The sequence below is a fragment of the Lissotriton vulgaris genome, chromosome 3_1, assembly GCF_964263255.1.
Source record: "Lissotriton vulgaris chromosome 3_1, aLisVul1.2, whole genome shotgun sequence".
In the NCBI taxonomy this organism is placed as follows: Eukaryota; Metazoa; Chordata; class Amphibia; order Caudata; family Salamandridae; genus Lissotriton; species Lissotriton vulgaris.
Window position 1 is genome coordinate 2,052,842,600 of NC_141689.1, and position 25,774 is coordinate 2,052,868,373.

Below are 25,774 nucleotides of genomic sequence, written 5' to 3' on the forward strand. Positions count from 1 at the left end.
ATGAACCATTCAATTCATCCAGCCATATACTGTTGTACACATAATGAGCACTGGAAGTGCTATTTAAAGATATGGTCCCTGCCTCAGTTTTGGGATGACAGATGTCTTAAACAATTGAAAAGCTGCAGAAGCGCTATTTTACCTTCCTAGACAGTGATAAACAGTTGTTACTCACTTCACCTTAATGAAAAGTGTTGCATTTAGATGGGAATGGATATTTTTATTTTTCCATTTGTTGAGCGCAACTGCTACCTAGAAAAGTGCCATGGCACTGATAACTAGCGAGGGTCCATTAATTCAGTGTAGTGCTTAGCCTAATGGGTGAAGAGACAGATTTCCGATGATTTCCTTAACTGCAGAAGTTCTGAGGGGGAAGGTAGAAAAGAGGAAAGATTTTTCCAGAGATGAGATGCCTGCAACAGTAGAAAACTAGCATCTGAGCAGTGTAATCTACAGGATGGTCCCAGACCCAGCAATTCGTTGCAGCTGCACCACTCTGCTTCCTCCCCACTTTCCTGAAGGCTTTCTCCAGCTTTTGGGTCGTTTATTACTGCTTTCTCCTTTTTAGCTCCGTTTTTCTGAGTGCTTTCTCCTGCTTTTGTCTCGTTTTTTACTTTCTCCACCCTTCGCTCCCGTTTTTAGGTCATGCCTAGCAGCGCACATGCGCTGCTCTACAACGCATGCTGCATCCAGTCTTTGGGCTTTTGTCTCTGGTCACAGCGGTAATTCCTCATTCTTAGTCTTCTAGACAGTGCTGCTAGCTGCTTCTCTGGGCCACGTTGATAATTCCTCATTCTTAATCCTCTAGGCAGTGCGGATAGCTGGTTTTCTGGTCCTCGTGGCAATTCCTCAGTCTTGGTCCTCTAGGCAGTGCTGCCACATGCTTCTTTGGTTTTGTAGGGAAATCCTCACTGCTAGTCCTCTAGACCAGTGCTGCAGCTGCTTCTCTGGTCCCTGTGGTAATTCTTTATTTGTAATCCTCTAGGGAGTGCTACTAGCTGATTTTCTGGTCCAGTCGGTAATTCATCATTCTAAATCCACTACACAGTGCTGCTAGCTGCTCCTCTGGTCCGATCTGTAATTCCTCACTCTAGACTGTCTAGGCAGTGCTGCAGCTGTGTCTCTGTTCCCAGAAGTAATTACCCATTCTTACTCCTCTACACAGTGCTGCAGCTGCACCTTTGTTCAAACATCCACAACACTCCAAACTAAAACGCATAGGTAAAATGCATTGTCATTTAAAATGCATAAGAGCTAACTCTCAAAAATGTGAGACCTATTGCATTGCAAATGCTTTTTCTAGTTCTCACTTGTGATAATCTGACATTTTCAGACTAAGCACATCTGCCTGATCGTTCTGCCAGCCTAGCAGATGTTCCACAGCTATGTCTAACCTGTAAGAAACGGCCTAGTTTCTGAAAGGAGTTCAGTGTTCCTCCTTGGTGGCTATGTGGAACATGGATGTTGTGTTATCTGTTCTGACAAGAATGGTTGACCTGCCAATCTGGGTAGGAATGCTTGTAAACCTAGTCTTAAGGCGCTGAGCTCATACACTTTGATGTGAAGCCTCTTCTCTATATCTGATCAGAGGCCTCTGGTTGAAAGGTCCTGCAGGTAAGCTCCCCATCTGTGCATGGACACATTCATAGTGAGTATTAACTTTTCTGTTATCAGTGGAAAATAAAGGTTTGCTGAGATCCTCCACCACATCAAAGCTTGCTTCAAGTGCCATGTTACAAGCAGCATATCTTCCCGTGAGCATTCCATTAGTTTGCATTGCAAATCCAGTTGTTACAGGTCTCATACAGAGCCTGTAAACTGGAAGGAGGCCCATACATGATACCATAGGTGGCCCAACAGGGACGTGTATTGCCTCACTATGATGAATCATTTTCCAGAAATAGTCTTTGCCATGGTCAGAAACTTTCTCATCATGGAAAACCTCTTCGCAACTGTGTGTTGAGTATCGCTCCCACAAAATGGATTTTTATGTGGGTTCCACCAACACCTTTTCTCTGTCCAAAGTGAGACCTAATCCCCGAAAGAAACTGATGCAAGCATTCTAAAAAGCTTTCGCTCCTTATCTGGATGGCGCTTTAACTAGCCAGTCGTCCAAGTGTGGGAAAAACTGGTGAACTTCGCCTGAGAAACGCGAAAAATGGGGCTAAACATTTGGTGAATATTCGAGGGATTGATTGGACTCCAAAAGGGAGTGCCTTGCACTGGTAGGGCTGCCCCGCTACTGAGAATCGAAGATACTTTCTGTGTTTTTAATAAATGGGTATGTGGAAGGTCCAAGGAGGTTGTAAAATCCCCTTTTTGCTTCAACTGGAGACCATTGCGTAAAAGTAATCATCCAAAATGGTTGTTTAATTAGAAAAGTGTTAAACTTTCTCAGATCCAGTATTGGGCTCTATTGAACAGTCTTCTTTCTGTTTAGGAAGAGCATGGAATAAAATCCTCGGTTGAAGATTACTTTCCTTTCTTGGTGGCAAACTGGGTTTCTCTGGATGAACGTCAACATATGGCCTGCTTGGACAATTTTTATCACCCATTTATCTAATGTTATGTTCTTCCATGCAGGAGCAAAAAGGGACATTCTCCCCCTTACTTCTGAGAACCAGGTGGAAACGGGAGTACGAGCTAGAAGGATAAGTTACTTATCTGTAATCCTAGTTCTCTTTCAGGGGTATCCTCATCAAAGTAATAAGCACTGAATATTCCCGCCCATGTGCGGGGACTCCGGAAATAATAAAAAAAATATATACTTGTGCATAGATCGCCATCTGGTGTTGGACTCAGATGTTTGCACTTTGTTTTGTCTTGGAAGAAGACTTTGTGGTCACAAGGTAGGTGACTTCTCCTTAGGACGATAGTGCGCATGGGCATCGACTCAATCTCCAGATTGTTTTGCCATGGAGGGTTATGATGGAGTTGGTAAGAAATAGAAAAGGATGTCCATGTGTAATGTATCTAAGTAAGATAATACTGGAACAGATAGAGGTATCCGGGGAGGCGGGTGGGCGTATACAAATCTACAGCTCTACGTGCCAAGAACAAATGCATACTGGTAAGTAGCATTTTCCGTTCGAGGCATATGAGCTATAGATCTATACTTGTGCATAGACTATACAATAGTTACCTCTTTAGCGGTGGCTACCTGCATCTGTTGCAGTGGTTTGAAAAAGTGTTCTTAATACAGCCTGGCCCACACTAGCTTGTTGTTTTGCCTGCACATCTACACAGTAGTGTTTTGTGAAGGTGTGTGGTGTAGGCCAGGTTGCTGCTTTGCAGATGTCATCTAGGAGGGATGTTCCCTAAGAAAGCCATAGATGCCCCTAGTTTACGTGTGGAGTGAGCTTTAGGGGGAATGGTTAATGTGCGATTGGCTTTAGCAAAGCATATTTGGATGCATTTAAGAATCCACCTTGCAATCCTCGTTTTTGAGATAGGATAGCCCTTATGAGGTGGAGAGAAAGAAACAACAAGTTGTTTAGTCTTTCTAAAAGATTTTGTTCTTACAATGTAGTAAAATATCGCTCTTTTCACGTCTAGCAGGTGAAGAGCTTGTTCTGCTACTGAGTTTAGTAGAGGGAAAAATAATGGGAGTTCTACAGACTGGTTAAGGTGGAAAGCAGACACAACTTTAGGTAGAAATTTTGGGTTAGTCCTAAGAACCACTTTGTTATGGTGAATTTGTTGAAATGGTTCTTGTATGGTTAATGCCTGGAGTTTACTGACTAGAGCGGGTGGAACTCTAGGTGGAATTACTCTTAAGTTCTTCCATAAATGGCTTGATAGCGGGTACTCTAAACAAAGACAAGTGTTGTCTGTTTTGGAGATAGGCTGCTATGGCAGCGAGATGTAGTCTAATGGATGTAAACGCTAGGTTACATTGTTGTAGATGCAAAAAGGTAACAGATAATGTTTTGAATAGAAGCATCTAGTGGGTTGATTTGGTTGTTTGAACAGTAAATTACAAATCTTTTCCACTTCGCGGCATAGCAAGCTCTAAGGGGAGGATGTCTAGCCTCTTTAATGATGTTCATGCAGTCTGGCGGGAGATTTTGGTAACCAAACTAAGATTTCAGGTGCCAGGTCGCATTCATATATATATATTATTTCCTGGGGCCCCGCACATGGGCCGGAATATTGAATGCTTATGACTATTGATGAGGATCCCCTGGAAGAGAAGTGAAGCTCTTTTCTGATCGTCATTCTTTTGAGCTTGTGAAGAACCTCTTCTTTCCTGAAGACCTCGTGTAAGACTTGCCTTGGGTTCCGATTGAAGGAGTATCTTTGAGCGTTTCTAAACTGTCTTTGAGGATAATATGAAATCACCTGACCTCTTTATTGACTGAATCTTCTTTTTGAGATTGTTTATCTTTTTGAGCCACAAAAATTAGACATCCTAAATCTATAATACTGCAAAAGTCCTAATACCTTTGCACCCCAGCCAAAATCAATACATACTTCGGTCACACAGACTCAGCTTGCCCAGGTGTCACTCAGCCAATGCAAACATTTTGCACATGCTGTGGCAGTGTCCGAAAATTGCTACATACTGGAGGGAGCGAGGGAGCCAATATCCTATCCCTCTGCACAAGGTGCAACATACCTTTTAGCCGGGAGGCTTACATCCCTTATCTGTTTAGAAGAGGGAGGAAGCACAGAGCCACTTCCCGCTTCCTAGATTTGGGTGTAGCCGTCGCCAAGCGCCTGATCATTAAACACTAGAAGGCATTGGGTGCTCCACAGGCAGTAGCGTGGTGCCGCTCCCTACTCAACTGAGTCAAGGCAGAGAGCGTTGCCCTGCGCAGGGAGGATCTGTTGGGACTCCGCAGATTACCCCTATTTATTTATTTGAGGTTTAATATAGCACAAACATAACCAGTTAGTGTATCAGAGCGCTTAACAGGGATAAACGCGTTGCGTACAGATTAGGCATAGGCAAAATACAAGGATGGGGGTAAGGGAATTGATTACAATAGGACAAGGCCAGAGTTATATACAATGATCAGAATAGTACCAAAATCGACGTAAAGGAATTGACTACAATCGGAAAAAGGCTAGAGTTATATACAATAATCGGTACAGTACCAAAATCGCGACATGTCAGCAATAAGAGGGAGAAAACCAGCAATTGTAATTGAGTAAACCAAAATGTGTCCCATTCCCCCTGGCCACGGAATGGGACACCATCCTATTGGCACTGATGAAGTCAGATGAATCAGCATGAGGTTCCTTGCCAGGGAGAGACAACACCACTGAGGCAGGGTTGCAGGTGGATGGGCTATCCTGACTGCACCCCAGTGAAGGTGTAGGTGTGACACTTTCATTTGGGTCACTCCTGGGGCTGACCTGCACAAATGAGAGCAATGTTAAGCATGATACGCACATAAAGGCGGGTGTGGGATGGAAAGTGTTTAGCAGTGTTTCACTCACAGTTGTCCCCTCCCTTCCTTCCTCTTACCTTGTCCTTATTAGGTTAATACCCACCTCCACAGTTCAGGTTTATATGGAAACACGAACATAGAATATGCAATTTTTGAGTAAAGTCATGCTTAACATAGGATGTATATGCCATAGAAGAACCCTTGGGAAGCCTTGGCTTGTATGAACAGTCTTCTGGATCTCTCTGAAAACACAAGTTTGCACACTAAAACATATAATGTAAATGTTATGCATATGCGAGCTATGTCTAATGGTATGTCTCTGTTACATCAGCAAAATGACAAACAGATTTAAACAAGAAAGTACTAATACCTTTGTGGCGTCAAGAGTCAGTTTTAAGACCTAGCAAAGCTTCACCTACATGCTTGCCAAAAAGAGTGAGCCCATCAAAAGGCTTTTCCAGAATCTTGTCTTCTTAGTATAGTACCTCCTGCTAGTTGACGAAAACCTATGTTCGGGATATCCACTGCTGCATCAATAATGAAGGAAGAGGTAAGCTCAACTTCTTTTATGATTGTTCTTGACGCTTTCCTCTTTTCTTCGGGAAACATTTCCAGTAAAGGAGCGATGTCATGCCACATATGGCAATAATAACGACCTAGAATTGCCAGGGTATTCGCTGTCTTGATTGAGGTTGCTGCCATAGACAAAATTCTTCTGCTCAGATTGTTAATGCATTTGCAAACTTTGTCTGGAGAATCGTGTTAATAGGATCTTGGATCTTCTCAGAGCTGCTGCTGAAAAAATGGCTGAATCTGGTTTTGTACGATCTGTGAGGCAAGCCGAAGCTGAATCCTGCGCTTTCGACTTTTCCTCTTGACAAGGTTATCACCACTGGAGGGGTAGCTGGTGTCCTCATTGATTTTAATCCTTCCAACCAGACATAATGAAGAAGAACAATAGTTACTTACCTGTAATCTGTGGTTCTCCAGTATTGGTGTCTTTCATAGATTCACATGCCTGAATCATTCCCGTCGTCGGAGTGGGAGTCCCACGGTATATAAAAAAGCAATAATATGCCTGTAATAACCAAAAAACCTTGGTAATAACCAACCAGGAAGTAAAGTAGCCCTACCTACAGGAGCTAAAGCGCCCACACTCATGACTATCCTAGTCATTATGTTAGACCAAACTGCAGCCAATCAGGCGACAGCACCCACCAGAGTGTTCTCCTCAGAGGCTCAGGCTCTCAGATTTTCTCGCACAGGAGTGAAACCAACATAATTGCCTCAGGGAGCCTCTGAGGGGAGGTGGGCGGGTTGCATGTGAATCTATGAAAGACACCAATACTGGAGAATCACAGATTACAGGTAAGTAACTATTGTTCTTCTCCAGTATTTGGGGTGTCTTTCATAGATTTACATGCCTGAATCAGAATAGATAGCAGTACACATAAACCAATGCTCCTAGACGCTAACAGTATCACAGTATACATGCATAATGATAAAATGCAAAGACATGGTAAAGCGTCTAGAAAAGAGCATAGAGGAGGCGGGAGAACAGAGGCTCACCTTATTGGAAAAGATTGCGAAGAACTGCTCTTCCCACCGAAGCATCTGCATCACTTGCTAAGTCCAGACAGTAGTGCCTCGTGAACGTGTGCCTGCTGGACCACGTTGCGGCTCTGCAGATTTGCAGAAGAGGCACCCCAGCAAACAAGGCAGTTGAAGAAGAGACTGCCCTTGTAGAATGCGCTCTTGGTAAGGCCTGTAAGGGTCTTCCTGCTTGTTGATGACAGAGTCAAATTGTTGACGAGACCCATCTAGCAATAGTCTGTTTGGACACTGCACAGCCCTGGCGCAGTCTGCCATAGGCCACAAACAACTGATCTGTCTTGCGTAAAGCTGATGTCCTTGAAAGATAAAACTTGAGGCACCTCTTGATGTCCAAAGAGTGCAACGCTTGCTCAGCTGGTGTTTGTGGATTTGGAAAAAATGTCTTGAGGACTACCGGCTCATTTAAATGAAAGTCCGATGGGACCTTGAGCATGTACTTTGGATTGGTACGCAGTACCACCGAATCAGAGGTAAATTGCAAAAAAGGCGGTTTAGACGTGAATGCCTGAATGTCACTGACCCTTCTGGTAGATGTTAAAGCCAATAACAAGGAGACCTTCCAAGTAATAAACTTAAGGTCAACCTTATGTATCGGCTCAAAGGGGTGACGCATGAGCTGGGTTAGCACCACATTCAAATGCCAAGCAGGAGGTGGCCGTAATTGGAGGAAACATGCGAAATAAACCCTTGAAAAATTGCTTGATTATTCTTGAAAAAAACAGAGAGTTCGATCCGTCCTGACGGAATCGGGAAATGGTTGCCAGAAATACTGTAAGGGTTGAATGCGCCAAAACCGATCTAGCCAGTTGCAGGAAGAAGGGTAATATTTGCTCTGGTCTAGCATGAAAGGGGTGTAGATCAACAGTCTGGCACCAGGCACAGAAACGCTTCCACTTGAGTTTATAGGTATTAATGGTCGCCGGTGCTCTGGCGTTAGGCAACACCCCTTGACAATCGTGAGGAATGTCTAAGTGGGCGAATTCATTGTGTTGAGGAGCCAAGCTGACAATTTCAGCGAAACTGGGTCCGGATGGTACACCTTGCCCTTCTGAACTGTGAGAAGATTCGGTATTCGAGGCAGTTCTATTGGTTCGCACTCCGAGAGGAGGAGAAGCTCGGTGAACCAATATTGCCGGGGCCACCTTGGAGCAATCAGGATTAGACGACATGGTTGACTCTTCATCTTCCTGATGATCTTGGGAATTAACGGAATTGGCGGAAAAGCGTAAGCAAATATTCGACACCAATTCATCGAAAGGGCATCCCCGCACGAGTCCTTGTGGGGAATCCAGCTTGCAAAGCGTTGGCATTTCCGGTTCTGGGCTGTTGCAAACAAATCCAGGTCGGGATGACCCCACTTCCGGAATATCTGATCCAGGGATGGTTGATGCAGCTCCCATTCGTGATTGCTTCCTGCGGACCTGCTGAGTGAGTCCGCTAGGACATTGGCAACCCCTGGGACATGGACCGCCGACAGATTGATGTTGTGATCCAGGGCCCAATTCCAAATCTCCTGCGCCTGACGGGACAACCAGGCCGATCTTGTGCCTCCCTGCTTGTTCAGGTAATGCATGCTGGTTGTGTTGTCCGTTCGTATCAACACGGTAGAGCCCTCCAAGATCGCTTGAAAACATTTCATGGCTAGAAAAATGGCTCTTAGTTACAGCAGATTTATGTGCCATTTTTTCTGTTGAATGTTCCTTTTGCCACTGACTCATCCCTTGGAGATGGGTGCCCCAGCCCTCCAGAGAAGCATCTGTGGTCACGATGAATCTGGGTCCTTCTGTCAGGAATGCGCATCCCACCTGCAGGTTCCCATCTTGCCCCCACCACTGGATGGAGTTTCTCATCCGAGGAGTTATGCTGATGACGTCCTCTAATGAGCCCGTTACTTGCACCCACTGACAACTGAGTTCCTCTTGCAAAGGTCTCATTCGCAGGCGACAGTTGGGGGTGAGCGGGATACAGGACGAGATCATCCTGAGGAAAGACTAGAACCTGCGAACAGAAACGCACTTTCTTTTTAGCAGTGATGTGGACATCCTGCGAATCTTCACTTGCCTTTCTTTAGATATGAACACTTGGGCGAGTCTTGTGTCCAGTGTGGCTCCCAAGAACGACTTCCTCTGTGATGGAGTTAGGTGAGATTTTTTGAAATTCACCGAAAAACCCAGGCTCTGGAATAGTGATAGACATCTCTGAACGCGAGTCTTTGTCAAGCCGATGGAACTGGCCTTGAGAAGGCAGTCATCCAAATATGGATAAATTTGAACTCCCTATAGTCTCAGGTGTGCGGCCACCGGGGCTAACATTTTTGTGAAAACCCTGGGGGCCGAACGTAGTCTAAAGGGGAGTACTTTGAACTGAAGTCCCTGCCAGCCACTCTGAACCGTAAGAACTTCCGGTGTCTGGGAAAAATGGGCACATGGAAGTATGCGTCCTGAAGGTCGAGTGTTGCCATGTGATCCCCTACTCAGAGAAACTGGAGGATTTCTTGAAGCGTCAACATTCTGAAAGATAATTTTTTGAGGTACTTGTTGAGGGCACGCAGGTCGAGGATGGGGCGCCATTCGCCCGACTTCTTGCGGATCAGGAGAAATCTTGAATAAAATCCTGTTCCCTTTTGATGTTGAGGTACCCTTTCTATTGCTCCTTTTCTTCTCATAGAGTGTATTTGGGAAAACAGCTCCTTGAGATGAGCTGGAGGTGGTCCTCTTGGGGGAGAATTTGGAGGGGCTTTGACGAATTCGAAAATGTGACCTCTGGAAACCACGTCCAGAACCCATCTGTCCGTGGTAATCTTGGACCAATTTGAGTAATATCGGGATATTCTTACTCCATTTTGTTTCAGGCTGGGACAAAGTGGTGGCAGGATGTGTCTCATTTGCTCTTGTTGTCTCTCCCTCGATAAGAGGTCTTTCCTCTTGGTTGAGAGTAATTATTTCTCCTTTGGCCATATGTTTGTTGACGGTATGGCTGGTATCTCTGATTTCCTTGGGTGGTACTGTAGGAGCGTTGCTGTGAATAACCTCCTCTGTTCGAGAAATTGCCTCTTCCGCCACGAAAGGAAGACTTCCGAAACTGGAGAGAGCCCAGCGACCGTACAGTCTCTGTGTCCTTCTTTATGGATTGTAATGCCTCGTCAACATGTTGACCAAAAAGGAACTCTCCATCATAGGCCATGTCCATGATCTTTGTCTGGACCTCTAGACGAAAAAATGTAGCCTTTAACCAGCCTTGCCTCCGGAGAACAGCTGCTCCCGCCAGCTGCCTAAAACCTGTGGCTGCCACGTCCACTGCAGCATCAATTATTTCAGAGGAAACGCTCTCTCCCTCTAGTAGAATCTTTTTTGCTTCAGCTCTAACCGGTTCTGCAAGCTTCTCGATGTAGGGCGATATGTCGGACCACATCTGCCTATCATACCTTCCAAGTATTGCGAGTGAATTTGCGGCTCGGACCGTGGTTGCCGCAATAGTTGACACCTTCTTCACTATTGAGTCAAGACGTCTACCGTCTTTATCAGGGGGAGTAGAGACCTGTGTAGATGTATTCTTGGCTCTTCTTTGTGCTGCCTGGGTGACTACGGACTCAGTCTTAGCCTGACCAACCAGGCATGCCGGTGATGAACTAGGTGCTCTATATTTTTTATCTACCCAAGGTAGTACTGCGGGTAGAGAATTCGGTGTTTTCATTATCTTTAGACCTTCCTTCCATATAAAGTCAATGATTGGAATAGACCAACTTTGTCTTTGTGGCAAGTCCTTAAAATCACAGAGGAAGCATTCCTCTTGTTTAGCCTCCATTGATATGAGGAACCTTTTTGTGGCTCGATCCATAATCTTATGGAAGCTGGCAATGTCCACCGGCGGAGAATCCGCCGCAGGCGGGGATGCTGAAGAAGGGGTTTGTGCCTGATAGTCGTCCCACTCCGACGATACCGACTTGTCGTCCAATTCACTGTCTTCTCGTTCGTCTTCCGACAAATTTTCACCCTCTGCCTGATGAGATGGTACTGGAGAAGAGGGTAGGGCGGATCGTGCTTCTTCCGCTGCCACTTGAGAAACTGATTCTTGAAGCCCTTAAGTTGCAGTAGATGTTCTTGGCCTAGGCGTAGAGACATGAGAATCACCCGATTCTGAAGGTGGAAACCTGCGATAATAATCGCTTAACATATATTGGAGGTTTTGGAACAAATCCATAGGCATTTGCATGCCAGGTGTAGACCCAGTCTCCCGACTAGCGTGCTCCTGGAAATTCTCTTTCTCCTCTTGATCCAGATCTTGAACTTTTATGAGCAAGTCCGAAGGGCTCCTGGCCGCCCGAAAAGTGTCATCCTCGTAGGATTCTTCTTCCTCAGAATCCAACAATTTATCTGGTAGTTTTAAAGGAGACAAAGCTGTGGAGGATGAACCACGCTTCTGTAGGAGCAAAGCAGTGGTAGCTGGTGATGGCAAAGGTATTGTGGATGCTCCTGCCGACCACACCTGCATTGCCGTACAGGTTGACAGTGGGGGCGTCGATGGAGCCACCGATGTTGATGACAAGCTTGGTTCCCTCTGCGTTGTTAGATCCGTCGTCGACGGCGCGCCCGTCGACAGTAGCGACTTCATCAACGATGAACTCGTCGACGATGGTGTTTTCTTCTTCGTCGACGGTGTCGACGGCGTTGTCAGCTTCGTCGACGGATTCATTTTCTTTGTCGACGAGGAGGTCGTCAACGGCAACTTCGTCGTCGAGGGTGTCGTCGACGGTAATTTCGTCGTCGATGAAGACGTCGACGGTAGCTTCGCCGACGGGGATGTCGTCGACGGTAAGGTCTTCTTCGTCGACGGCAAGAGAGTCGTCGACGCCTGAGTCGACGTCGAAGAGCTCGTCGACGGTACCTTCCGGATTCCCGTCGACGATCGATGGGACTATCTTCGTCGACGAGATGAGTCTAACCTGGGCGTAAACCAACGTCGACGGTGAGGAGGCTGAAGACATCACCATAGATGGTTTTGGTGAGGAGAAAGTCACCGTTGAAGTGGAAGAAGTGACCACATGAAGAGATGGCGACGATGAGGCTGCTCTTGAGTCTGCCATGGCCCGAGGTGAAACCTTATGGGCAGGTGCTTTGGAAACTGTAGATTTTCCAGATTTTCTTGAGGGCGCAGATGTCACAGGTGGAGACACCTTCTTGGAGGTAGAAGGCAAACCAGAATCCTGAGAGGATTGGGCCTTTTTCAAAGATTTAGCCCTAGGAGAAGCCAACTCAACCTCAGATTTTTTCTTCCTTGAGGAGACAGAAGACCCTGAGGCAATGCTCCCTACCTCTGAAACAGGGTTATCCTTGTCCTTTATCCTCTGAAGCCACAGGAGCAGACGACCCTCTCTGTCCCTGAGGGTCTTTTGAGGGAAGGTTCTACAGATTTTACATTCCTTCGCCGCATGATCTGGATACAGACAGTATATGCATTTTTTGTGAGGATCCTCCTTTAACAGCCTTAGCTTTACACAGGAATCACAAGCCCTAAAAAGGGATTTAGAAGTAGACATCCTTTGAAGGTTAAAAAACCAACCAAAGTAAGAAGAAACTGAGCAGAGCCCCTTCACACGGCGTGCGGTAGAAAATCTGAGAGCCTGAGCCTCTGAGGAGAACATTCTCGTGGGTGCTGTTGCCTGATTGGCTGCAATTTGGTCTAACATAATGACTAGGATAGTCATGAGTGTGGAAGCTTTAGCTCCTGTAGCTAGGGCTACTTTACTTCCTGGTTGGTTATTACCAAGGTTTTTTGGTTATTACAGGCATATTATTGCTTTTTATATACCGTGGGACTCCCACTCCGACGACTGGGAATGATTCAGGCATGTGAATTTATGAAAGACACCCCAAATACTGGAGAATGGGTATGCTTGTAACAGACTTGCAAGGTTGCTCTTTAAAGTTATAAATAAAACATGGTTGATCTACAGACATCTTTGGTAGGTTGAATTTCTTGGCAGCTCTATTGATGAATGAAATCTAGAGATATTATCTGTAGAATCCAGTGGATTCGGTTGTCAATCATTTCCACTTGGGACAATGAATTTCCGTCTATCATCTTGTCCTCAAACACCTGAGGAAAGTTCACCCTCCTCCCCATCCATATCCGAATGTTCCATGTGCTCTCTGTAAACAGATCTAGAAGATGGTTCCCTTGGTGGTGGTGGAGGAGGTAGTAGCAATGGTTGCTGATGAGGTGAAACTGGCAAAGGAGCAGATAGGAGAGGGGATGGCAGATTAGATGTAGCAGGTTAACACCATTTTAGGATTATCGGCTGGTTGCTGTGGTAATAACTTATTTAAAGTTTCCATCATCTGTTGCAATGTTGATAAAAGGCCATTGGCACATGAACCACATTTGGTTGCTAATAACATCATCATAGAGTCTCTCATATCAATTTGAGACAAACCTCTCCAAAATCTGGGACATATTTTACATCCAAATATGTTAGGCTGTAAAAAGTCATGGAGGCATAATCCCAAACTCGCCTTTTTGGTGTGATTGCAGTATTTCAGCTAGAGGCAAACTTGACACCATTAATGGTGAAAAAACATCTTTTGAATTCACTGCTAATAGAGCAGTCATCGACTATCCTCGTCGACAAGGAGTTAACAGTTGTCGACATCTACAACAGTATGGTCGTCGTCAAAGTTTTCATCATCAATAATGCCTTGAAGATAAGTCTTTTGAAGATTTCTAATTTACTACCAGCTTGTTGTCTCTATAGTGTCTTGAGTTATGCTTATCCTGCGAAAAACCAGAGGAGGTGGCTGAAAACACTACCAAATAAATTATGCTCTGAAACTGAACAAGTCTCCACTTGTGCACTGTTTTCTAAGAAGTGCTGGGGGAGCACTTTTAACAGAATCCTCCACTTAAGAGGGGGCATCCCTATTAGGAGTAGTAACATGCTCATTGTATATAAGGAATAACGCCAACCTCCCTTCTCTGTTCTTATGAGTTTTAGTTGAAAACCTATTAAAAATGACGCCTTATAAAGTGGATAAAGGCAATAAATACACTGATATTGCACAGTATCTCAGTGCTGAAGCTAGGGCTGGTTTAAACCCAGGGAAGACCAAAACAGCAACAATTTCAGATTTACTGAAGAGTCAGAGCAGGGGGACACAGACACACACACACGGACACACACACACACACACACACACACACACACACACCCACACACACGAACACACACACACACACACACACACACACACACACACACACACTAGAAATCTGAGCTACGGTAGCCTCTAGGTGGAGTAGAAGGGCTTAAGCTTCTACCTCACTGGCTGAAGTTTGGGTTCTTTCAAAAAAGGTGGATGTGTTACAAAAGATTCTATGCTGTTTTAGGCCTATGGCTATTTCTTAACTGTATATAGTATGCTGTATATTTTACACTGTATCCTACTATGTTAGTGTACCGGGGATTCGCAGCCAGATGACAGGGAATGCTTCAATTTTGTGACTATATAACAGAGTTTAATGGGGAGTTTTATATAGCCCGAACTAGACCCGAAGGTATTAAAATGCTTTAAATGAGCACCAGTTGCGTGACAGACAGACACATTCATTTTCGTTAGGCACAGGGAGATTAAGTGATTTGCTCAGAATCAAAGGATGGTGAGCGTCTCTACAGAGACTCAAACCCAGTTGCCCAGCTCAGAGTGACCGATCTAGCTTTAAGGCCACATCCTCTACCCAATCCAACGCTGAAGAAAGAAAGAAAAACTGACTAGGCTGCAAGATACCCCTTCACTGTAGCTACCGCACTGCTGCACAGGTTATGTAGAAGGGAGACATGCAGAAAGGATAAGGTCTTCTTTATCTGGTGAAAGCTAAAAGGTGGCACACATGGAGGTGTACCCTCGGAATACTGGGGTGGAGAATCAGCTCTACTAATTAAGACTACATGTCCTCTCTATGCGCAAAACGAAGAAGAGGTGTTCTAATGAGGTCCTAAAGTCTGACTACCACACCCTTCTCGGCCAATGTGGAGCGGTGAGAATGACTTGGAGCCAGTCTTGTTGAATCTTTCTCAGTTTGAGGAACCAAGAGTATTGGAGGAAACATGAAGCTGAAGCTTCCACATCAACTGTAATGTCCTCCACGGTTCCCTGAGCAGAATACTGGAGAGTGCAGAATTTTGACCATTAAGCATTGCTCGGAATTATAAATAGATTCACTTGAGGTACGTCCCAAGAGGTCAAAACGTCTTGGACTACCTCTGGGGGACAACTCCATTCGTATCCGGCAATATGATGCAGACTGGGGCTATCGGATCTGGTGTTCATGTAGCCTGCCAAGTGACTAACCACCAGTCACATGCCGTACTAATGCACCCATGTCCAGAGCCAGCGGGCTTCTCGGCAAAGAGCCTGGGGCCCCACTCCACGTAATGGTTCACATACTGCATTGCAGTTGAGTTGTCAATTAAGATCTGGGTCGACTGACCTAAATGAAAGAGAGAAAATCTTTGAATGTAAACCGGATGGCCCCTAATTCCACCATATTCATGTGCTACCTCAGCTCTTCTGGAAACCAAAGGACTTTGATATTCAGGTACTCCACTTGTGCACCTTACCAAAAGGTGGAGGAATCCATTACCACTTCGATTATCGCTGAAAGGAGACAAAAGGTTCTACCTCAAGTGAGGTTGACCTCTGCTCCCCACCAGAACATCTCCATTGCAGTGTCTTTGGAGATTACAATGGATTCCAGCAAGTTTCCCTAATACCGGAGTCATTGCTTGTGCGACCAGGAAAACACAAGAAGCCAAAAGACCAAGCAAACCTAGGGCCTGGGGGTCTGTCACTGGAGCTCCCTCCTGGAACACGGGAACCATGTCTTGAATGTCCCGTATCCTCAGTTGAAAAGGGAAAGCTGGAAACAAAAATGATCCCAATGATCAGGATGCGTTGGGAGCGCTTCAAGTGAGATTTGCAACAATTGACTGAAAATTCCAAGTTGAACATCAGTGAACTTGTCCAGAGTATATGGTGGGACACCAACTCCAGCTACCAGGCTTTGATGAGCCATGAGTCCAGACAAATGTATACAGCGAACCCAGTTTACTGAGATGGTCCATGTAAACATGGTCCATGGATCATTGTTTGTGTCCTTAATAACTGATTAAAAAGTGATCACTTTCTCTCTCTTACCAGCCTTCATCCACCAATACTCCCTATGCACATCTTCCTAGTTTTCTCCTACGTGTCTCTTTCAAAGCTCCCATCATCTCAGGAAGGAGGAGGTCCTTTTCTTGAGAAGAGATGAAATAAGAATGAGTAAGCCAAATGGGACAAGACAAGGTTTCATGATGTGCCAGGGTATATGAATGGGCAGTTATGCCCAGGGAGAATTCAATTAAATGACTTTCAGAGACCTGTCGGTAACTTTTCCCTTCAAACAGTTGTGTAGCTATAAAACAGTTAGTGGGAGCAGTAGTACCATGACAAAGAGTTGTTCTGCAAATCTCCAAGTGCAGATGTCTTTTCCTACTCAACTTGGTGATTAGGTGGCAATTTTCCAAGCCTTCACAGTGGACCATGGCACCCTTGCTTTGTCACTGCTGTTTTCAGAACCTAAAAGGTATCCTGTCTAAGTACTCGTTGAAATCAGATAAAGAAAGCACACAAAACACAAATGTTAACTCATTCTATATGACCTGTACCCCATAGGACAATCCAAGTCATCGGCATGAATGGCATGCAGACATAAAGACTCACTATCAGCAATGTCATTTGAGTCTTGTTCTGGAATGTTTGCTGGAGCTGGGTAACCATCCCATTTTCAGAGATTTCTGAAACATTCTACAAATTTCATTCCCAATTAGGAATATGATTTGAAACTCAATGGCAGAATCAAAATCTAAAACTAGCAGATGAACTGTGGGTACTTCGAGTTGGGTCAACAGCATACTAACACTATCTACTGTCAACACCCAAAACCAAATTCATGTCAAAAAGCTTTTCTGCGCCCACCACTAAGTGACAGATTATTGCTTAGCCTGAAAATCTAGAATTGGTTCAAGATGCAAAAACTGAATTTACAATAGCGCAGTCAATAATGTTAAAGCATACTCCACCTCATTGTCGACAGCTTCTGAATCTTCAGGATCCGGAATGGTCTGAAGCATCATTTCACAGTCTTTATTTTCTGCTGGAGTTGAAGCTGCAACAGGGGCTTGGCTTGAAGCTTGATAATTTCCAGTGCTAGCAGTTGATAACTAATGAAACAAAAATGAAAATATACAGTAAACAGGAGGGCAGCAGTCTTCTGACCAGAGGGTGATGGACAAAAAGGCTGAAATCAATTTCAATTAAGTTTGCCTGATTTAAAAGAGTAAACTTATGTACTGTTATGAACATTAGAAGCCATAGCAATGTAGTCTCGGAACAGATGACAGACTGAAACAAAAGGAATGTCTCCTACATTTCATGATCAAGATCACATTTTTGGAACAGATAGTTCAAATAATCTGGCACCTCTTTCAATCTTGGGATATATTCTACTGTATGCATAAGTCCAAAGTTCAGAGAGAAAGGACATATTTTGAGCCCCCAGGACAGTTGTTTTACGGTCTGTTGTGATCATCACCACATTTTGAATGCTACGCTCTAAAGACTATGGCCATAAACAGTCTTCAGTTTCAACACATTTGCATGTTGTATGGCTACTGTGGCTTCCCACCTGCCCTTTAGTCCTCAAGCCGAGAATATAAGCTTGCCATCCTGCCAAGAATTTGCCCCTAATAATGGACACCTACAATTGAGGGTCTGTGAAAACTCAACCCTGATAGAATGTGCATACCACCAATGCAAGGGCACTTTTTTACTATTACTATAACAACCAAAAAGAACATGCCAATCACCCTGCATTTGTGACGTGTATGTGTGTATACTACTGTTCTGCTGACATACACATCATAGGATAGTGTACTAGATAAATGCAATAAGTGGTCATTGCCAGCAATGTCATTACTTTCCCAGCTGCCTGACCCAGACTGCTAATGATATTATGTTTTTTCAGGAAGGACATCCTGTGCAAAAACTCAGCTCTGTGTGAAACAACCAATCCTTGTGCTTTTTTAATAGCTAGAGGGAAAGTCTTCTTGTTGATTGGCAATTAGATCTGATTGATTAACTGTCTAAGCAACACAACCGGTTTGCTGTCATAGATGTGTGCGATTCATGCTTTCTTAATATAACTTTCCTTAGGTTGACAAGCGTGCAGATAGAGACTGAAGAGAAGATTACTCTGAAACATTTTTCAACAGCCTGGCAGTTGTATTTATTCCCAAGAATAAAAAGATCGATTTTGTATCCCTTCTATCTACTGTATACTTAAAGCACCCCTTGCATCTCTGCTGCATCACTATGTGTAAGTTTATGACTTTCATGCGGATGGTCACCAAGAAACTGCTGAAATTAATGGGGGGTGTACATCCTTCTGTGCCACCTCCATGAATCAGAATAAGCCACAATGCACAATCCTTTCCTGGCTTCATTACATGGTGTTTTCTCCTTGGTCTCACTCCGCCAGGCCGCAATAATTGAACAGCATGGTCCTACCCTAGTCACCAAAAACATCCTGGGATGCTCAATGCGGAGTCATGAATCCTTTGGTTCACTGCAGAACGTCCATCTGTGAATGCTAAGATACAGAGTCTGTCACTAAACCCAGGGATCTTTATCATTTAGCTTCAGTATGAAAAGGGGGTGGAGGGAGGCTAATTGGTCTTATAATATGGCATGTGGTTTATTAACCATACTAAGAGTATTTTTGGTATGCATCTGTTTTCTAATCGTGGCACAAATACTGCATTTTATAGCACAATAGTTTAAATAAATACTCTAAACTTCCATTGTATCTCTTGTACATCTTGTACATCTTATTGTGGACAAGTACGAGTGAGAAAGCGAAAGGCTGTGTTCCGTTACCGTGATCTTCAAGATGGTCAAGAGTGAAGTGTTGTGTTCTGGGGTTACAATCGATTTGTTTTTCTGGTAAGGTTAGTAGGGCAAGTGAGGTACTGTAGGTAGTCAGACTCAGGCTCAAAAATACTGAAGTTGTATGGTGACTCAGTTCCCACATACTGATGTTCTATGGTTCCAAGCATAGTTCTGTTTCAGAGCAGAATCCTTGCAACATGGTGCCACCAACCTTTTGGTCGGTTACTTCCTTGCGGGAGCCCAGAGTACTACTTGTGCTCGTCCACAATACCCTTGCAGCTCTCCACAATACACTTGCAGCTCTCTATTGGAGATGTCCATAGTGTTAGGTATTTGTCCTCCACCCTTTTTTAGGAAACACCTTGTTCTGTTGGTTTTTCAAGCTTGACTATTAAAAGGTTTACACCCTGTATGTACTATGCTTTGAATCCATTACTGATTAATTATGTCGCAACCCGTTGCTACTGCTGTTGACTGCCATCCAGCCTTAACTCAACGTTTGATATAACATGGAGTCCCTAATGCTGGAGCTCCTGTGATTTTTGTTTTAGAGGGGGACACCTCATTCTGCTTTGAAGTTTTCTATTCCTGGGTAACATTTCCGGCTGTGGACGCTAATGAGGATACATTTCATGAATATACTACGCCCCAGGCTCATTCTGCGTATCGACCAGATGCACTTGTTGAAATTACTCTTACTGTCTGGGAACACCAGACTTGGTTTAATGGCACCCTTCCCCATGTCCCTGGAACAGTTCAGATGGGCCCTATGAGTAAAGAAGGGACCACGTGGCCACCACTTGCAGGTTATACCCCATATCCTGATTTGGGTAATGTTCTTGTCGTCCAATATAGACATCTTACTCAGTATATTTCACATACTTTGCTAGCTGGTCCGGCTAAACCTAGCCAGCAAGCGCAAGCCCAGTTGCATGCAGCCCCTGTCATTAGTCCTGTCATTGCTTATTCACGTTAGGGCAAATGATCCACAAATTGTGAGGAAATACCATTTTTGATTGCCTCCCCCCCTCACCCCGAAACAATCTATCAACTCAAAGCTGTGTTTTGCCTTACGGAACCACAAGACAAGCACAGAATCTTAACAATGAGCTTCCCCGTTGGACTGGTTCCCGCTCTCTCTGACTGCAATACCTGGGGACTGCTTTTGCCATTGCTAACTTTGTTATGGCAATCCCTAGATTGCCATTCTACTAAGGGTCCTCAAACAAATTCAGAAGGAAAGTGGGGCAGGCCCTACCCTAGATTGGAGGATAAACTTGTGTAAAATTCTCTACAAAATAATGTTTTCCAATGTTAAAGGTGAAGAAGCATCCTGGGAATATGATCATTCATCCCTGATATACGGGTGCCAAGACGGTCCACCCACCTTTGTTCTTTTTCAAAAAGACCTTGCTCTGCGTTGTTGTTCTTGTCTTGTAGCATTTCTAGTACTGTCCAGCTCAACTCATCACAGGTATGTCCTGCTTCCACGAAGTGTGTGCAGAGCTTCGTGGTGTTTTTCTTCATTCTGACATTGCTCCTGTGTTCTCCAATTCGTAACTTGATTTTTCTGCAGGTCATACCTATATATTGACGTCTGCAGGGGCAGGTGACCATGTAGATTAGATGTGTTGAGTTGCAATTAGTATGTTGCTTTTGGGTCCATTTTAGAGTATCGGTCAATTGTAAGGTTTTAGTTGGTTTTGTGAATTTACATACTCCGCAAGTGCCACATGGATAGTGGCCAACTACAGGTTCCATCCTGACATCTCTAGTGATGGACTGGATTTGTTTTCTCTTTGGTCTTGTATGGACCAGAACGTCTTTGATGTTTTCCGTTCTCTTATTAGCAAATCTCGGCTTTGGCCAGTCGAATTTTCCAGAAGTAATACCCCACCAATAAGCACGAATTGCACAAGTAGCCTCCTCTCTGTGTTTAGAGACTTGAAACCTCTTATCCCCTGCCCTCCTTCCTTCTCACTATTAATGTATCTACAATTAGGTGCATACCTTTTACTAGTAATTCTAGTCTGTGTGCTTTAAGAAAAGTATTATGCCTACTCACCGCATTTAACATACCATAATATAGTGTATTGGTTTGTGTTCCCACATTATAGGTGACTGTATAAGAAATTCCATAATAGCTATAGGAACCTACACAAGTTGTGTAAGTACCTTCTGTGTATGTATTTTTGTCTTTTTGTCCTGACGAAAGCTCTACAGACCCGGCTGGGCTCATAGAGCTGAAACATGTTGACGCATCCATATTTATATATAGATATATGGTAATCTAGTTGCCCGATTACATATATATCGATTTTTTTAACAACAGTGCCAACCTTTTCATTAAAAATTCTTTTTTGGTGACACACTGTTTTTATATTTTTCCCTTTCCTATTATTTCTGGACACTTCTACCTGGACCAGAGGTAGCCTCGGGTGAGGCAGGCATACCGCACGTTATTTGACTACCCTATGAATATGCCAGGACGCCTGACGGGGCGGATAAAAGATACACCGCATCGACTAAATCAGGCTGTCTATGAGGGTTTTCAAAGACTAACCGAAGGTTTAGTAGACACCAGTGTCCATTCCCTTTTGATTAATTGACACTAAAATCAAGACTTCTGATAGGTATCAGATTCCTGATCCCCTATCTCCTCGTTCCTTCCATGACTCTAAGGACCAACAGTACAACAGAGAAGAACGATTTGGACAGAGATAAGAGTACGTGAAAACAACAAGAGAACGCTCGTCTGACGAGAATATAAAGGAGGGTCGACCTTTCCATATAATGCCCCTTTTCAGAAAAAGAAGTTTGCAGCTTCACCTTCTAAATATGCCACAGACTGTGAGAACCCCCCTCCTAAACAGGAGTTGGGTGTTGACTGTAGGAAGGTGGATATCTGACTATGGTTACCCCCAACTTGTTGCCTAGTATTTCGCTGGTTTTCGACATAGTTGGCCTGGGATCCTGCTATTCAGGACCCCAGGCTTCCTGCTCTCTCTGTTAAAATGGACTCCATGTACCTTAGGTGCATATCTAATTGGATACAGGGTCACCTTATCAGCCCCTGTACAGTGTACCTTAGGTACCCAGGGCATAGGTGCACTCAGGGCCTACCAGGGGCTGCAGCAGGTATTATGCCACCCCTGGCTGGCCATCCAAATCTGACACAACTGGCTGATCAATCAGCTGGGCAAGGTGGTGTGATCACCCTTTGCTTTAGATATAGTATACCTATATCTAAACCTAAAATGGACACATATACTCCTATAAGTCACTCCTATAGCAGGCCTTATCAATCCTGAAGGCAGAGTGCCTGGAATTATGTGAGATAGTGCTCTGGCATGAGCTGAGCCTGTCTACAGCTTTCGGAACCAAGTCCTTTAGCTGTTTCCATGATAACGCTATACCATATACTCTTAAGTGCATTATAACCTCACGGTTATTGCTAACTTTGGCATAGCATTATCAAAACATGTCGAGTAAGGTGTCATACGAATTGGAATACTACCCCTCACCAGTTCTGGCAACAGGGGGAGCATTCCACCCTTTTGAGGGACACGACATGTACCTAACTGTGAACCCCGGTTAAAGTTAACTCGAGCCTCAGCATCACAAAATGGATGCTGCCACCACAGACACAAGTCTGACCTCCTGCTGCTGGGAGTCCTTCCAGCGAAGGAGGCTTGGGCAAAGGGTTTCCTGCCTTGGGAGGTGCTAGCACCACCCCAGACAGGATTTTGTGTGTTAGGTAGGATCGGGCTGAAAGAAATGAGACATGCCTGGGGCACACAAGGTGCCCTATGCATACACTGGTTCAAACCAGTTGCTGGGGCACTCCAGCCCCTGCTCTGGCGCGACACCGGACAAAGGATAGGGGGTGTAACCTCCCCCCTTCCTGGTCCCACCCATAGGAGGGACCTAGTGATAGTACAGCCCCCTTCAACAGGATAAAGGTAGGAGCTGGTCCCATTCCAAATCAGATTAATCCTGAACTGAAATTCTACAAGAAGCAACTCTGGACTTCGACTTTCTACACAGAAGACTGAAGAAATCTCCCTTGTGGGCAAGGAGTGTCCACCCTGCACAAGCAGGCACCATCAAGCGTCCAGCGGCTTCACTTTTTAGTCTTCCCTCGAGGATCCAGACTTCGAGCCCGACAAAACCCGGATTCCCAGACCTCTCCGACCTCAACTCACATCTGTAGCACAGCTGAGATCCGTGGGTGCGACGAGACACGTGGGACCGGCCATCTTGGAGAAACTGCACTTCGCTTCGCTTCCAGCACGACTTCTGAGGTAACCTCGACGAAGTGCTTTGGGGATTGAGAAGCCCCAGCCCCGAGCAGCTCCTGCACCGAAGACCAGCCCTCCAGCATCCACGAGATCTGTGTGGGGCCCTTCTGCCTGTTTGATGGTCACTTGCCGGCTGGCTAGTGGCCTCCTAGACGACGATCCACGACATCAACGCTGCTGGTCTGGTTGCTCCAGACTGGCCCTTGCTTCCCTGCAAAGGAGAAGCACCCCGGACCCTCCTGGTCCGCACCAGACGTCTTTTCCACTCACCGCGTGGGTTGCCTTTGCCAAGGCCTGTTGACGCCGAATCCGGAACCAACACCGCCGACAGCGAGAGCCTGCGTGGGACAGCTCGTGCCTACATCCTGGTCGTCGAAGACACCACCTGGTCTACGTGGCTGCAGAGTCATGCGTCCACTCTTCACCTGATCGCGACAACAGCATCTGGTTCATTCCTGGTTCCACTCCAGTCACTGGCTAGTGACTTTGAACATTATCCCCTCTGCTTTCAGGTCTTCAGCATTCCTGATCCACCCTTGGATCACACCGGACATCTTCTTACTGGTCGCCTGCAGCATCTTTTCTTTCAGGCTCCATAGACTTCAACGCAGAAACCCGACACGACTTCGCACCTATGGACCCGCAGCCCGTGGGTGAGGTAACAAGAGCATTTCGGTGCTCAAGGATAGATGGACTCTCCTAGTGTCCAGTTTCACAGTCGTTTTAGTCCTAACTAGTCAGGATTGTCCGTACTCACCTTTTTCTTGAACTGTACTGTCCATAGACGTTGTTACGCATCTCGCGTGTGAGTTCACACTCTGCACACGCGTTCCGTGGGCCTCCTATTACTTACCTAAAGTTAGGGTAGTGTAGTGCCAGCGATCCTACAGCCTCTGGACAGCTCCATTCCTTCTATCGACTTCCTTATACCACTTGTTTAGTATATGGTCTGTTGTGCCCCTAGGGCAACATTGTAATTGTGTAACTTAAACATATTTTTCTTAAGAGTCTTGTCATGTGCTTAGCCCTCTGCCTTCATAAAGAGTTCAGAGGTGTATGTTAGTTAATAAATATCTTGTTTATTTTCATAACCTGTGTGGTGTCCTTTCATTTGGTATTCAAGGGGTTATATGTGGTAAAACAGCTGGCTTCACATGTCAAAAGAGTTTAGCCTAAGACTGCTTTGTCCATGCTACCATTAGGATATCTGGTCTATAAGGTTGACTTACAACCAATCACCATAAGGGTTGTTTGGACTGATACAAGGTGACCACTAGAATTAGTGAGCATCATATATCAGGCCAACTTCTCACATTGACTGTCCTCAACAGTGCACCAGAAGTCACCATAGTACGCAGGAATCTCCACCAATTTCTGGTAGCAAAGGCAACTGAAACATTTATCACGATTGAAAACGCTGACACCCGACTAGCCTGTCTAGACAGACTACATAATTTGGATATTCAGATTTAAGGTGATGTTGGGATGTTAAATGCATCATTAAAGAAATTAATCTGGGACAACTTAACTACTACTTACAACATTCTCTTGGGGGAGGTTAATTGGCCCCCACCTTTTGTTCTTGCATGCTCCCAAGGTGGTGATATCATTCTCCCTTCCTTCTCACACCTCGCCCCTGACATAGTCAAGCAAGCTTACGCATCTTAATGGCCCCCATGCTTTGGCCCCTGCTCTTTATCGTAAACGTACTGGCTGGGTTAAGGATTCCCCTTATTTTATTTCTATAAGGTTCACACCTCCAGTTCGACCACAGTATTCTATTAAACGGGCTCAAAAGCACCTGTTAAGGAAATTCTTTCCAAACTACAGTACCAGGGGGCAATAGAACCTTGTATCTCTCAAATGAATAATACACTTTTTACTATTATGAAACTAAATCATTCCTATTGCATTGTCTTACTTAGATTATAGACACTTGAACAGTCATACATGCACAATTACGGTGAAAAATATCCACAGTAGAGCACTTAATAATGTGGTCCGTAAAAAATGAAAAACCGCTTTGACCATTTCCAATTTTTTTTCGGTCACAGTTTTGCTCAAGAGAGCCGAGTCTGATCTGCATTTAGCGCTATGCCCGACTTCCTCTGGACTAGAACACCAGCCCGGAAGTTATTGCAGCACAAATTGTGCCAATTCTTCATGAAATTGACCTTGATGCTCTGTCCTTCGTAGCCGTCTACCTAACAGGCAATGAATTAAACCAACATCTGGAAAGCGTGATTGCATAATACTGCGATTTGCTGAACTTGGCTACAAGTTGAACTTTAAAAAATAAAATAAAATCAAACATAGCTTTTCTGAGTTTCCTTTTTTAGTATATTAACTAACACATAAAGGAAAGAGTCTGGTCCCTCACTTTCTTGAAAGTTGTGCTTGATTGCAGCCACCAAGTACACTTAAACAGTTACAATCCCTGCTAGGATTTTGAAATTTTTGGCAGAACATGCATACCTGA

The 25,774-nt window shown here is 44.8% G+C and overlaps 1 protein-coding gene across 8 annotated transcripts in view; it reads right to left on the minus strand.

The window, feature by feature from the left end:
• PCM1 (pericentriolar material 1) overlaps positions 1–25,774 on the minus strand; it is a 1,333,387-nt gene that overhangs the window by 952,577 nt on the left and 355,036 nt on the right. For all 8 annotated transcript variants that reach the window (XM_086962572.1, XM_086962571.1, XM_086962570.1 and 5 more), the window contains exon 16: positions 17,128–17,268. In XM_086962572.1, coding sequence (XP_086818698.1) covers positions 17,128–17,268 — 141 coding nt within the window. The remainder of the gene's footprint in view (positions 1–17,127; positions 17,269–25,774) is intronic.